The 15,466-nt window shown below is 39.8% G+C and overlaps 1 protein-coding gene across 2 annotated transcripts in view; it reads right to left on the bottom strand.

Moving 5' to 3' along the window:
- Positions 1-3,729: 3,729 nt before the first annotated feature.
- LOC122809139 (NXPE family member 4-like) overlaps positions 3,730-15,466 on the bottom strand; it is an 820,377-nt gene continuing 808,640 nt past the window's right edge. For both annotated transcript variants that reach the window (XM_044080414.1, XM_044080415.1), the window contains exon 6: positions 3,730-4,887. In XM_044080414.1, the coding sequence (XP_043936349.1) occupies positions 4,343-4,887 (545 nt within the window). In that variant the 3' untranslated portion in view covers positions 3,730-4,342. The remainder of the gene's footprint in view (positions 4,888-15,466) is intronic.

Below are 15,466 nucleotides of genomic sequence, written 5' to 3'. Positions count from 1 at the left end.
TGACTTACATGCTTTATGCTGTCACAGGTTCTCGGCTCAAAACAAATTTTGCATTACTGCATTCTGTGCTCTAAAACAATTTCACCCCACTAAACTTCTTAGGCTACAGAACGTCTTTTCTTTCAGGGTAAGTAGTCAGCTGGAACATATTCACTATTCATCTTGATAACCATTATGTATGCTAGACTCCAATTTTCTTGTTGGCCTACTGGCTTGAGCTTGCAGATGTTGTCTGGGAACATTTTGTATCAGTAAACGTGCACTACAAAGTGAACAGGCTGAGTGGAATATTGTTATTAATAGTGTTGTTATCAGCAGTGTTAATAGCACAGGATGTATAGGAATTAAACTCTAAGTAGAGCAATACCCCCTGTATTTTGTACAAAAATACATAACTTTTCTATATCAAGAGTTTCTTTACAAAAATATAAGTGCAAGTCAGTTAATAATTAAAACTATCAATTTAGGTAACTAAATATTGTAGAAAAAAAGCCAAGTAGATCACCACGGCTACATAAACGAAAAGGTATAACAGCGCTGATAGCACTAATAGCTCAAAAGCACAAATGACATAATCCACTTCAAATAAAAGCCAAAACTTTTATTGCAGCAAAAACCAAAAATGGATAAGCGCTTTCACATAGGTCCACTTATGCTTCATCAGATCCTTAAAAACAATACACCAAAGGCATCCTTTATAAGAGAACATTGTTAGTATAAATGAGAAAATATCCATAGGCAATTAAGGCAAACAAAGCCAATTAATTACTTAATTACAATTACAGGTAACTAAATATGTTAACTAAATATGTTAAGTTTCTACACACTACAGTCTTGTCTAAGCTACACTATATTAGTCTAGAAACATGTTGCAAATGTGATAATTTATCTATCTACAAATAGTGTCTAACACTGTTAAAATTCATTGTTTGATAATATGACTAATAACAGCTAGTTTTCAACTTAATCAGTTTTGCATTTCAGGAGAATGACTATGTGATAAAGAAATCAAGTATTTAGCTATGGTGGATTGTGTGACACCCGTGCCCAGCAATCAAGGAGCCTCAATCCTCACCACTAACACCAGAAAGGGTGTCTCATATGAGAGTAAAAGATAACAAATACACACCGTAAAGTGCAATTTCCCTTAAGAGCACACAGAGATCACAGTCAGTTTGTGGCTGTTTGCTCCCCTTGCTCTCCTGGTCCCCAATAAGACTCCTCACTGGCACAGCTATAGGGTCCAGATCTCAGCCTAGCTGGCAAGCTAACCTCCAGTACCCTCTCTGTCCAACCAGTGCTTCGTATCCCTGCCCAAGTAGCTGACACACACTTAGAGATAAGTATTTATACAACTTCACAGACACTCCTGGGAAAGGCTGACACAGATTTTCCACCTGTGGCCCTTTACCCAGACTATACGGTATTAATTACTGCCACCACCAGCTAATAATTATCAGCTACCCAAAGGCCCTTAAAAGGGTGTCCAATTATTACTGTGCAATATTATTATCCAATAGTAGTGTGACTAATCAGTTTTAAGACTTATTAGAGTGGCCTTGTACAATAAACTCTATAAATCTGCAATGCACTCCAGAGCTTAACTTATCTCTACATAAACCAGCCACAGTTAAAAGGTTTTAAAATATTTAATAATAAATAATTAAAACCACAAGAAAATACTACCACACCACAGTGCTATTCAAGAGTTCAGAGATCACACAGAAGCTTAAAATAATACAGTAGGAAAGGTCTGATATGAATACTAAAAAACACTTAGTCTAAACCTTCTAATTCCTAACTATTCCTAAGAGAAAACACAGTGCTAAAATCCTACTTACATACAGAGAGCTTAAGACAGTGCTGAGTTAGATGTCTAAGATCAAAATGCTTACAGTCTCTCTCTGGGCAATAGTTTTTAAGACTACTTACAAACATTTCTGTTGGGCCCTCCCAGATTACATCATTTTGACACTTAGTCTGGAGTTCCCAAGCCTACAGGCTACATTATTTTACAATCTAACACCTGCCCAGACATTTCACGTGTACACTCTAGTAATTATTCCTTAAGTTAAAACAGTGGAAAGAATGCGATAGCGCAGACCAAATGGCTCAGAGCTCTGGAGATCAAAGAACATACAAAACAATTTTAATTTCAAAGAACATTTGAAATGCTTGGCTTAGTTTTCCTTACAGCAGATGGAAATGTTGCTACATTGTTGAAACAGTATTGCTTTACATTTAAGACACAAGCCTGTATTTTACATTTATATTTACAAATGCCAGAATTATGTATCAAATTCTATTTGGCTAGGCTGGCAGCCTTCACCGATCTCTACCCAATCTTCACAGATGGGCAGTAATATTCCTGAAGTTGTATTGTCATAAAGTTCTGTCAAATATTCACACTCCTTATACTGAGACCATAAGAGATAATGACTAATGTGCTTATGGTGCCTGCCACGGATTACGTGAAAGTTTCTTTAAAATGAATGATGACAGTCTTGTCTTACTTACTGGATCTGCTGACTCTGTGTTAGTGCCTAGTAGAAATAACAGGTGTGAACAGTATCTGCATGCTGAAATCAAAGTCTAATTAGCACACTGCTTCAGTGCCTTGTAAAAAACAATGTCTGGTTAGTGCACATAAACTTTGTAAACTATTAACCTTTTCAGCAGTATATCATAATTTTTATTGCACAGTACTTAATAACTTGTCTATATAACATATACACATACAACACTGTACAGTTTGCAACATTTTCTGTTTCAGGCTTTCTTCCCATATAGCATGAAGGATGTCCAGGGCTCATATCTAACAAGAAGTCAGATCACATTTCACATATATACATTATTTTGAAAGCAGTCTTTTGGGAACTCTGAAAGTCATTACTTCAGTATTTTCTGATGTCATACAGTCTGTTTATTAAACTTTTAGGGAGTCTTTCCTGTTTAAGAATGTTTCTGTATGAAAGCAGTCTTTCAATACTCCCCACACTTGATGTCATGAAGTCTGTTAATAAGCTCCTTTGTGTTTTGTTTCAAGGTGAATTATGTAACAGTCTAGGAAGTCTGTTGATTCTTGCACCTGGGTCCTTATCTGTTACCCTTGAAGCTTGTACCCGATACTGTACATTCAGCTGAATGCCTTTTTTATGGCGTTATCCTTATCAGCATTTTTCTCAAGCTGTACCAGACTTTCATGTTACTTTTACAGATAAATGCCATTTTATTTTATTTGATTTTAGCTGAAAACAATTTAACCCTTTAATATATGTATGCTAGCAAACATACATGTATGCATCTAACTGACTATATTATTCTACATATATTCTAGCAAATAAAAGTGTATGCATCTAACTAGCAAACAGGCACACATATGCAGGTATATGCATTTATAAATCTCTAAATATATATCTAACACCAAGCATCAGAGAAATCACTTGTGCTTACTATATCAAAAGAATTCATGGCTGTCACATTGATGCAACAGTGCATTGTAGGTGCAAATATGCATGACAATGTTAATTATCAGTGGTGGTGAATCATGACCAGAAGGTTATCATACACCAAATTAAAAAAGAGGGTTTCAGTTCAGTTCATTTATATCACATTTAGTCCTGTCAAAGAAAAGCACCAATAACTGCAAGTTTAATGCCTACATTAAACCATATTGATGAATATTTTTGATCACAGCTACTGCAAGATTAATATAAGACTAAACCATACTTCCTGATGCCAACATAATCAACTTTAATATCTCATTAAACCAAACTGCTACAAATTGCTTTACAGAGTTGCAGAGATGACACTATACTGTTTCACTACATTTGACATTACTAAGATTAATTCTTTGAATTTGATCATTGTGGAGTATACTTAATACTGCATTTGCTGTAGTCTCTTGCAATGACATTAGCCCATTTGGTGGGAGCCAGCCATTAATGCCTCTGCATGCATATTTAAACAGAAGATCAGACCGGCAGTCTTGAGCAATGAGAACAGAGCCAAACTGCATATGGCTTTTAACCTTACAAGGAAAAAATAGATGGAATCACAAAATGCACTTCCAGTCTCAGCAGGGGAAAATATAATCTTAGAGAAGAAGAAAATAATGAAGGGTTTCTGAGATCTAACAAAACATAAAGACATTAAATGTGCACCGTGGGTAGTCCTGCATAGGTCAGTATGTGCTTGAGTCAGACTACATTACTATATAATATTTCAGACATACTGCAAGAATGGCATATGCAGTTTGTAACTAAAAATAATATGATATAGTATTAAAGTTACACTTCAAGTATGTTGACTTATAAATTCACACATTTTCCTTGTAAATGAATTATTCTGCAGGACAAATATAAGATAATAAGAGATCCACTTCATTTTGAATAATATGGTGAGATGGGTGAGCAGCCCATGATCCATATGCTACAGTCACATCCCAGGCATCAATAAATCCAATTGTTAGACCTTTGAAAACTTCCTTCATTGCTCTGTTTTGCTGAAAAGTAAGCCAATCACTACGAAACAAGAGATCTGAGCTCACTTCTCGAGTGTTAGTACTTTTTACTATTACTTTTGTTCCAGGATTCCTTGCCAACAGCCTCTTCAGGGCAGTCTTGATATTTACTAATCTCTCAATGTAAGGCTTAAGAGGGAATGGAGTGAAATGGGCTCCCAGACTGAGAATGATGACAAATTCATTACCTCCAAATATGCTGTTAATCTGGTTGGCTGTGGGTTGCAGGTTGAGGAAATTGTACCGTTCTCCTGTTTCCCATGGAGTCCCATGAGGTCTCCACTGAAGAAGAATGTTGTGTGTAAACTCCACAGCCAAATGTTGATCTGTCCTTTCCAGCTTTCCCTTATGTACAACATTAAATGCTTAAAAAGAAAGACAAAAAATGTGAGAAAACAATCTACTTACATTGCAAAAGAACAGTTCTCACCACTTTTCAAGACTACACACATATTTTAAACCCTAATATAGTTACAAATCAAATAGTAATGCAGGTGATATAAAAAATTCTGCTAGAACATGCTAACATACAGTCCTATATTTTAACACAGAAAATAATGCCAGTATGGCTGGACTAAGAAAATGTATGTAGACTGTTAAAAGACAGAATGTTTATGCCTTATGTCTAAACAGACAAATGATTATGACATTATAGCCAGAGCTGAAACATGGTCAGATGGGGCCCTAAGCAAGGGAATGGACCAGGGCCCCCTCAACATCCATTTTGGTGCCCCATTCTCCCTTCCAGTTACCGTAAACACTGCTCAAAACTGTCAGCGTGAACACTATTTTCCTTACTTTTGAAATGAGGGCAAAGATATGAATCTAACTTATAACCTTTTAATTTAAATATACTTTGTTGACTATGTTATTCCCATTAGGCTAGTAACATCTTTTCAGGGGAGACCCTTAGTGGTATTTATACTACTAGGGGAAAGTTAGGCGGGGCACTGGGGAACTTTCCCCTACTTTTTTGATAATTCAGATGAAAGTAAAAGATCGCACAACACCTACCGTTAACAGACAGATGGAGCCTCAGTTTAACATCTCATCCAAAGGAGACCACACTCCTCTCCCCCATTAAAGTGCACTGCAATATCAGCAATTCATCTATATGGTGTGGGAGTAGAACCAAAAGCAAGTATGCTGCCTGTTGTACTATCAACACTGCTTTGAAATACTACAGCACAAACACTGACAGCAATCTGCTAAATAAAACAATTGTATATTGAAAACAGACTTAGAATGAGCAACAGAAAATTTCATTTTCCCTCGAAACTCACATTCCATGAAAATGCACCCCTGTAGTTTTGAAGATTTTTAACATTAAGTAATGAAACAGAACTTATGAACCAATACACTGTAGCAATCGTTAACACAGAAGATTAAGGCTCCTGTTTGAGCCTGACCAAGCTAATAAACTAACTTGCCATCCCTAACTAGGGCATCATACATACAAACATACACACATACACACACACACACACACACACACACACACACACACACACACACACACACACACACACACACACACACACAAGCACACATGCACACACACAATGTATGATATCATTAAAGAAAATGCATGGACAAAAAGTACATTTTTTGTTAACTATTCAACAATGAAATGCTGTGTCAGCCCCCAGTGTTCCCTCCCCCCAAACCAGCAGGCCCTAGGCAATTGCCTAGATCACTTAGTGCTGGATTTGGTTTTGACTACAACTTCTGCAAGTTCTATCATATAGCTAAATACTTTCATGACAACATTTTCTTGCTTAATTATTTGCACAAAAAGGTAACCTTCTGATTATAGCTAGCTCTTGTTAAGCAAATCACAGTAATTTTTATATTCACACACATGCAAACACACTTCTGCGTGAGTGCACACACACACACACACACACACACACACACACACACACACACACACACACACAAAACTTACCGACACTTCATTGTTGACTGCTACATCATTAGTCTTTTGTCATGCCCCATTTGGGATGTACCTCATAAGACACTTCCAACAGCTGGAAAGACCACAAAAGCACCTCACCAAGAGGATTACTGGCCTCAAACATATGTCCTATGCAGCCCGACTGAAAAAACTCTGGTTGTACTCAGTGGCATATCACTTACTCAGAGGTGATCTCTGCCTGACTTACAAAGCCATGTCCAACTCAGAATTGATGGACATGCTCCACCTAAAGAAATCCAAGTCACTGCGAGCCATGCGCTCTAGTGAGCTAAACCTCACCACAACAATAAATAGAACATGCTGAAGGAATAGATTCCTGTCACAGAGACTCCCCATGCTTTGGAACTATATTCCTAACTACATTAGGCAGAGCCCTCACTAACACTCTTCAAGAGAAGCCTTGACGAGTGGATGGGTAACAGAAAATACACCCCTGGGATCACTTCATTGGCTCTGCTTGACAGAGGCTCAGTTAATTAATCAATGGGTGGCGAAAGCCGACACAGTCTGGCTAGGCTTAAAAATGCACTCGGACAGATAGCTTAGTACATACCTATGAACCTATGAACCTATAAAATTAATGTCACTGTTCTTTTAACCTCAATGTGTTCCATTATGTGAGCTAGCAGTGGATTTTCAGTGAATGTTTCCTTTTTTCTCCACTATAGTGTGGCCACATAGTTGGAGTGAAGGCTGCCAGCCTAGCTAGATAGGATTTTGTAGATAATTCTGTCATTTATAAATATTAATGTAAGCCACATGCTTGTTCTCTTAAACATAAGAAAATTATGGTAAATGTTGAACTTCAAAAATGTAACCACAATGCACTCTACTGGAGGATAGCTGATAAGTCAATCATTGTATAATTGTTTGATCTCAAAACTCGGAGCCGAGATGCCTGAATGAAAGAATTCTTTCTATTGTTTTGAGACCAGAGTTAATGGCTAGAATTTACATGTATAATGTATTTTATTGCTCTGGCTTCCTGACCAGCTGCAAGATCAAAAGGGCTGTTACACTCTGAGTTTCTGTTAGCCTGGGAAACGGAGAATAGTGATGTAATCTGAAACGAGTCAGTGGTACTGTATTATCAATTTAAGGACAGAGAGAGAGAGAAAAAGAGAGAGAGAGAGAGAGAGAATCAGGGCATTTTGAATTTATTTTCAGAACTGACAACATCACCAGCACTGCCTTGCTCTATATGTAAATTTATTTTAGAACTGTGTTTGTTCTTAGATATAGATAGGAAATAGGAAGTCTAGCTGTTTTCGGTATTGATGTCAGAACTATTATACTGTATTATTCTAAGCATTTTCCTGTGATCTCTGAACTCTTGACTAGCACTGTGTAGTAAGAAGTATTGCCTTGTGTTATTATTTATTATTCAACTGTGGCTGTTTTATGTAGAGATAATTTAAGCTCTAGAATACATTGTATGTATATAGTGATACTGTCCAAGCCACTCCAAATAAGCCTTACTGTTTGTCACACTTACCATTTGGATAATAATATTGCACAGTAATAATTGGGCACCCTTTGATAAGGTCCTTATTAGTAGCTGATATTAGTGGTTGGTGGCAAGTGGTATTACCTACTGTATAGTCTGGGCAGAAGGGGCATAGTTGGAGAACCTGTACCAGCCTTCCCCAGGAGTGTCTGTGTGTTTGCATATAACTCATATCTCAAAGTATGTGTGTGTGTGTGTGTGTGTGTGTGTGTGTGTGTGTGTGTGTGTGTGTGTGTGTGTGTGTGTGTGTGTGTGTGTGTCAGTTACTTGGGCAGGGACACAAAGCACTGGTTGGACAGAGAGGGTGCTGGAGGTTTTAGCTTGACCACTAGGCTGAGATCTGAACTCTATAACTGTGCCAGTGAGGAGTCTTATTGGGAATCTGGAGAGAAAGGGAGAAACCAGCCCCAGACTGACTGTGATCTCTGTGTGCTCTTAAGGGAAATTGTACTTTAGTGTATGTGTATCTGTTATCCTTCCCAATGTGGACACCCTTCACTGGTGTTAGTGGTGAGGATTGAGTCTGCTTGATTGCTGGGCCAGTGCATAAGCATCACATATTAATTGTTTGGCAGCGGTGAGATATCCACACCACAAATTAAATGGTTGGCACATACTAATTGGTGTGTAGTGGTGTGGACAATGAATTCATGTAGCTTGTGTACAGTGATCACTGAAGGTGTTTTTGTACTCTAAATCAGCCACGTGGTGAATATTTAGAGTTAAGATTACAATTGTTTTATTTCTTTTGTGAGCTTAGTTAGTCAGGAAGAGCAGACAAGCATGTCGACAGAGGAGTATGGAAAGTGGACAAGGAGCCAGTTGGCTGACATGTGCCAGGCTAAAGGACTGGTGCAGGGAAAACTCACTAAGACAGACATGATTGCAGCTTTGGTCACAGCTGCATCAGAAAACAGCAACCAGGAGGATGATCAGACTAGCCATGGAGATGTACAACACTCGGGGAATGGACAGCTCAACCTTTGTGCAGAGGACTTAAAAATCCATCTGGAGCTAAAGAGACTTGAGTTGGAGGCCAGGCATTTGGAAATAAAATCTGTGGAAAAGGATCGGCAGAGGCAGCATGAAAAGGAGATGCTGACTCTTTGCCAGAGTCCTGGAGGTAATGTGGAAGGGAGTAACTGGACCCCAGAAGCACAAAAGGTCAGTAAATTTCTTCCACAGTTTACAGAGGGGGATAATATTGATAGTTTCATTCATATGTTTGTGAGGGTATGTAAACAGTTTGATGTTGACCAAGGGCTCTGGGTACAGTTCCTGAACCTCCTTACTCCATGGTAAAGCTGTAACTATTTTGCCCAAAATGTCTGACGTTGACTGTTTTAATTATACTGCTGTTAAGAATTGTTTGTTAGAATTCTTTAAGCTATCACCTGAAACTTATAGGAAAAAGTTTAGTGAGCACAGACGCAAGGCAGATGAAAGTGTGTGTGAATATGTTGCTGAATTGAGCACTTATTTTCATAGGTGGGTGAGTGGATGTCAGGTCACCACTTTTGAAGGGCTGGCAGACATTTTGGTGAGGAAACAAGCCCTTAGCACTTTGCCTGAGGACATGAGGATCTAGTTAGCTGACAGACAATGTGCTACTTCAGATAAGTTGGGGAAGAAGGGAGACCTACACCTAGCAAGCAGGGCATCCCTGCACAGGAAAGGGAATACCAGTACTGCTCATGGGTCTAAAGAAACCCATGATGGGCAGCCCAGACTGCCCCAACAGAATCTGCCAGTAGCAGGGGAAGCCACTGGTCCAGGTACATATCCAGGAGCTAGGGTTAAATGTTTTGAATGCAACCAGTGGGGCCATGTGGCATACAGATGCTCATGGAGGCAAAGTGGGGAACAAAAGGTGAGAGAGCCAGTAAGTGGGAAAGACAAAATGCCAATAGTAGGTTGTTTTGAGACAACAGGGATACCGAACTATCATCCTGCAGATGTCCTGATAGGGAAGGATTTTGATGAGGCAGTACCATGTGTTTATGCACTTACACACAGTCAGGCTTTGAGACAAGCATGTGGGCCTGGTAGCCTGGGGGAGACCCAGACAGACCACATACTTGCAGCCAGGACTGGTGAGGTGGTTACTTCAGGGAAGGAGCTACTCTGTAGCAGTGAGACTAAAGGTGAGCTACAGCTGCTTGTGGGTATGGATGTTCCCTTGGACAGAATGATTGCAAAGTTAGTTAGAGGTGAGTAGTAGTAGTACCCAGGCTGACAGTGAGGCACTGCTGTCAGAGGATGCCAGACATCCTGTGAAAAGGGAGTTGGGAAGGGTTACAAAGAGAGAGTTGAGACAGATTCAGTGCTCAGACCCTACATTGCAAGACCTGAGGCAGGTAGGTATTGAGGCATCTGATTCTCAAGGGAAGGGGGAATCTGTATACTGGGACAAAGGGTTACTGTATAGACAGTGGACCCCTGTGGGAGGGCTAGAAGGTGAGAGGGTACAGCAGTAGGTAGTGCCTAGAGCCTACCATCTGGCACTTTTAGCCATAGTCCATGATATTCCCTTTGCAGGTCATATGGGCATAAAATGTGCAAAGAGACGTATTATGCAGAATTTCTACTGGCCTGGAATTTTCAGAGATGTAACAGGATACTGCAGGACCTGTGAGCAGTGCTAAAAGGTAGGCAAGGCAGGATACAAGGTGAGAGCTCCTTTGATGCTCTTGCCTGTGATTGAGGAGCCATTCAGAGGATAGCTATGGATATTGTGGGGCCTCTGAGTACCCCAGGTTCCACAGGGAAAAAGTATAACATAGTGGTGGTAGATTATGCTACAAGATACCCTGGGGCAGTGGCTTTGTCCTATATTGAGGCAGAAAAGGTGGCAAATGCATTGTTAGAGATTTTCAGCAGGGTAGGTTTCCCAAAAAGAAATACTGACTGACAGAGGTGCCAATTTAATGTCAGACCTGCTGGCTTAGTTGTGGAAGTACAGTGCGGTGAAGCACCTGAAGACCATGCCCTACCATCCCCAGACTAATGGTCTTGTTGCGAGGTTAAACTCTACAATCAAGTACATGCTATGTGCATTTGCAGACCAGTTTAAGAGGGAGAGGGACAAATATTTGCCCCATCTGTTGTTTGCTTAAAGAGAGATTCCCCAGGAATCCATAGATTTTTCACCCTTTGTGCTACTGTATGGGCATAGGGTGAGGGGACCTCTAGATTTAATTCATAATGAGTGGGAAGGTGAGTGTGAATCTCACAAGGAGTCTGTTATGTCATATGTCCTAAACCTCAGGACAAGGCTCAAGGAACTCATGGGCTTGGTCCAGGAGAATCTGGCAGAAGCCTAACAACAGAAAAAGATTTGGTATGACCGGAATGCTTGAGCTAGAAAGTATGCTATAGGGCAGCAGGTAATGGTTCTCATCCCTGTCAGACACAACAAGCTGCAAGCAGCTTGGGAGGGACCCTACAAGCTGGTAAGAAAGGTAAGTGATGTTAACTACATGGTAGAACTGCTAGGCAGGAGACAGGGGCACAAATTGTACCATGTTAACATGATGAAACCTTACCATGATAGGGAGACACTTGTGCTGAGCATTTGCACTGGATCGCAGGAGGAGTCTGAGGGATATCTGGTGATTGATCTCCTCTGTAAGGCTCGGACTGACACCTCAGTGGAAAGGGTACCAATGTCCCAGCAGCTATATTCTACCCAGGGTCGAGAAATCTGAGCAGTTTTTCAGGAGTTTGGGGACATGTTCACTGGGAAACCAGGGTGCACCCACCCGGTGCAGCACCAGGTGGATACAGGACCCCAAAGGCCTATTAGGCAGGCTTCTTATAGGGTGCCTGAGAGAGTCAAACAGACTCTGAGGGAGGAGACACAGGAGATGTTGGAATTAGGGATAATTCAAGAGTCCTACAGTCCCTGGGCCTCCCCAGTTGCACTGGTGCCAAAGGATGGCAGCACCAGGTTCTGTGTGGACTACAGGAAATTAAATAGTCTCACATAGTCAGATGCTTACCCCATGCCTAGAACAGATGAGGCCCTAGAGCAACTGGGTGAGGCTAAGTATCTTACCACCATTGATCTTACCAAGGGTTACTGGCAGGTGCGGTTGACTCCCAGTGCTAGAGAGAGGTCAGCCTTTGTGACTCCTTTTGGCTTGTCTGAGATCACAAAGATGCCCTTTGGGATGAAAAATGCCCCAGCAACTTTCCAGATGCTGATAGATCATATCCTAACAAGAGCAGGAGGGTTTGCCTTTGCTTACCTAGATGATATTGCTGTCTACAGCCATTCCTGACAAGAGAACCTTCAGCATGTCAGGGAGGGGCTGGACAGACTACAGAGGGCAGGTTTGACCATTAAGTCCAGCAAATATCAGGTGGGTATGGCAGAGGTCTCCTACCTGGGACATAGAGTGGGGAGTGGTAAGATCAGGCCAGAACCTGACAAAGTGGAAGCCATTCAGGCATGGTCTGCACCTATTACCAAAAAGCAGGTGAGGGCATTCTTAGGGACAGCAGGGTACTAAAGAATGTTTGTCCCCAGTTATAGTACCATAGCTGCTCCCCTCACAGACCTGATAAGCAAAAACAGGTCATATAAGGTAGTGTGGACCACAGCATGTAAGCAGGCATTCTAGAAGCTTAAAGAAGCTTTGGGTGGACCCCCTTTGTTAGCCAGTCCAGATTACAGCAAATAATTTGTTGTGCAGGTAGATGCTTTGAAACATGGGGTGGAGGCTGTACTTAGCCAAATTTCTTCAGAGGGAGAAGAAAACTCAGTAGTTTATCTCAGTCATAGGCTCCAACCCAGGGAGGAATGTTATGCAGCTGTAGAAAAGGAATGTCTAGCCATATTGTGGGCATTGCAGAAACTTCAGCCTTATCTGTATGGAAGAAAATTCACTGTAGTTACAGACCACAATCCCCTAACATGTTATACAGAGCCAGCCAGCAAAATGCCAAGTTGCTAAGATGGAGCCTAGGGTTGCAAGCATATGATGTCAGTGCAGCACCACAGTGGGATTAGCAATGCCAACGCATGTGAGCTCTCAAGACAGGGAATGGGGTAAGATATACTCAGACCTAACCCTCTGAAGCAATGTTTCTCAAGGGTCACTTGAAAAACTAGCTTGAGCTCTCCGGGGGGAAGACATGTGAAGGCTGCCAGCCTAGCTAGATAGGATTTTGCAGATAATTCTGTCATTTGTAAATATTAATGTAAGCCACATGCTTGTTCTCTTAAATGTAAGAAAATTATGGTAAATGATGAACTTCAAAAATGTAACCACATTGCACTCTGCTGGAGGAAAGCTGATAACTCAAGCATTGTATAATTGTTTGATCTCAAAACTCGGAGCCGAGATGTCTGAATGAAAGAATTCTTCCTATTGTTTTGAGATCAGAGTTAGTAGCTAGAATTTACATGTATAATGTCTTTTATTGCTCTGTCTTCCTGTCCAGTTTCAAGATCAAAAGGGCTGTTGCATTCTGAATTCTGTTAGCCTGGGAAACAGCGAATAATGATGTAATCTGAAATGAGTCAGTGGTACTTTGTTATCAATTTAAGGAAATGAGTCAGTGGTACTGTGTTATCAATTTAAGGACAGAGAGAGAGAGAGACAGACAGAATCAGGGCATTTTGCATTTTTTTTCAGAACTGACATCACCAGCACTGCCTTGCTCTATATGCAAGTTTATTTTAGAACTGTGTTTGCTCTCAGATATAGATAGAAAATAAAAAGTCTAGTCTAGCTGTTTTATGTACTGATGTCAGAACTAGTTTACTGTATTATTGTAAGCATTTTCCCATGATCTCTGAACTCTTGACTAGCACTGTGTAGTAATAAGTATTGTCTTGTGTTCTTATTATTTATTATTAAATATTTGTAAACCTTTCAACTGTGGCTGTTTTATATAGAGATAATTTAAGCCCTACAGTACATTGCATGTATATAGTGATACTGTCCAAGCCACTCCAGATGCACCTTGCTGTTCGTCACACTTACCATTAAAATAATAATATTGCACAGTAATAATTGGACACCCTTTGATAAGGGCCTTATTAGAAGCTGATATTTGTGGTTGGTGGCAAGTGGTACTACCATACAGTCTGGGCAGAAAGGGCATAGCTAGAGAACCTGTGCCAGCCTTCCCCAGGAGTGTCTGTGTGTTTGTATATAACTAATATCTCAAAGTGTGTGTGTCAGCTACTTGGAAAGGGACAAAAAGCACTGGTTGGACAGAAAGGGTGCTGGAAGTTTTAGCTTGACCACTAGGCTGAGATCTGGACCCTATAGCTGAGCCAGTGGGGAGTCTTATTGGAGATCTGGAGAGAAAGGGAGAAACCAGCCCCATACTGACTGTGATCTCTGTGTGCTCTTAAGGGAAATTGTACTTTACTGTGTTTGTATTTGTTATCCTTCCCAGTGTGGAAGCCCCTCACTGGTGTTAGTGGTGAGGATTGAGGCTCCTTGATTGCTGGGCCAATCCATGAACGTCACAGTTGATATGAATAATTTAGGAGGATGTAGGCTGCAGTCATACATAAAACTGGAAAACATGAGGGGGTGACAATCCAAACTTTTACTAGAATCCTGCACCAGCCTGAACATGTCTGAATGCACTTCAGAGTGTTCAGTCCGTTGGATGTGACATTTAAATACACCATTTTTACTTACTTTAATGGCTTTAATCACGTCTTCTGGTAAATTTACCCATGTGTTCACATGGTTATACTGTTTTATCATGTTATAGCACATCTTTCTATTTATCTTTAATTTTTACTTTCCAAGTTAGTATTTTTCTTGATCATTTTAATTACATAGTCTTTTTCTCTTTTTTTATTCTCATCATGTCTTAGACCATTTTGTACTTAAACATTTTCACTATTAGTTTTTCTTTTTTTTGATTGAAATATTTTTATTACATTTTTGAAAGAAAAAGAAAATTACAAAAATGACAAAACATTGAATTGCTTTATAAATAAGATGGACCATGTTTTAAAGAAGAAATAAAATTATAACTATTTATAATATGTACAGTAAGCCTGAGACCAAAGAAATAATAAATGAAACAGGACAAATATAAAAAATCCTAATAACAGTCTAAATATTTAAATAGATGAAGATGACAAATCAATAAGTGCCAAAACCATCCACCAAGGATTATTTCCAGCTTGTTTGGATAAGTTCTTCTCCATTTTACTTTGATTTCTTTAACTACTGTGTCCTTTAAAAGGATAAGAAAGTCCTCAAATTTTGATTATGAAGAAGGTTTCCAGTTTCTTGCAATATATTTCCTGGCCATAGAAAGTATAGTCTAGGTTATTTAAAGAAAGTTTTTCTTTTGGATGTCTGTCCCCAGAATATTAAAAATAATAATTTATTTGGTTAAAATGAATGCATCACTCTATAATACTTTAAACAATCTTGATCTTTTATTGAAAAATTCTGAACCATAAAAACAATCATAA

The sequence above is a fragment of the Protopterus annectens genome, chromosome 8.part0, assembly GCF_019279795.1.
Source record: "Protopterus annectens isolate FY-2018-M chromosome 8.part0, PAN1.0, whole genome shotgun sequence".
Lineage (NCBI taxonomy): Eukaryota > Metazoa > Chordata > Ceratodontiformes > Protopteridae > Protopterus > Protopterus annectens.
The sequence above is the reverse complement of the archived record's forward strand: the minus strand, read 5'-3'. Positions and strand labels throughout refer to the sequence as shown.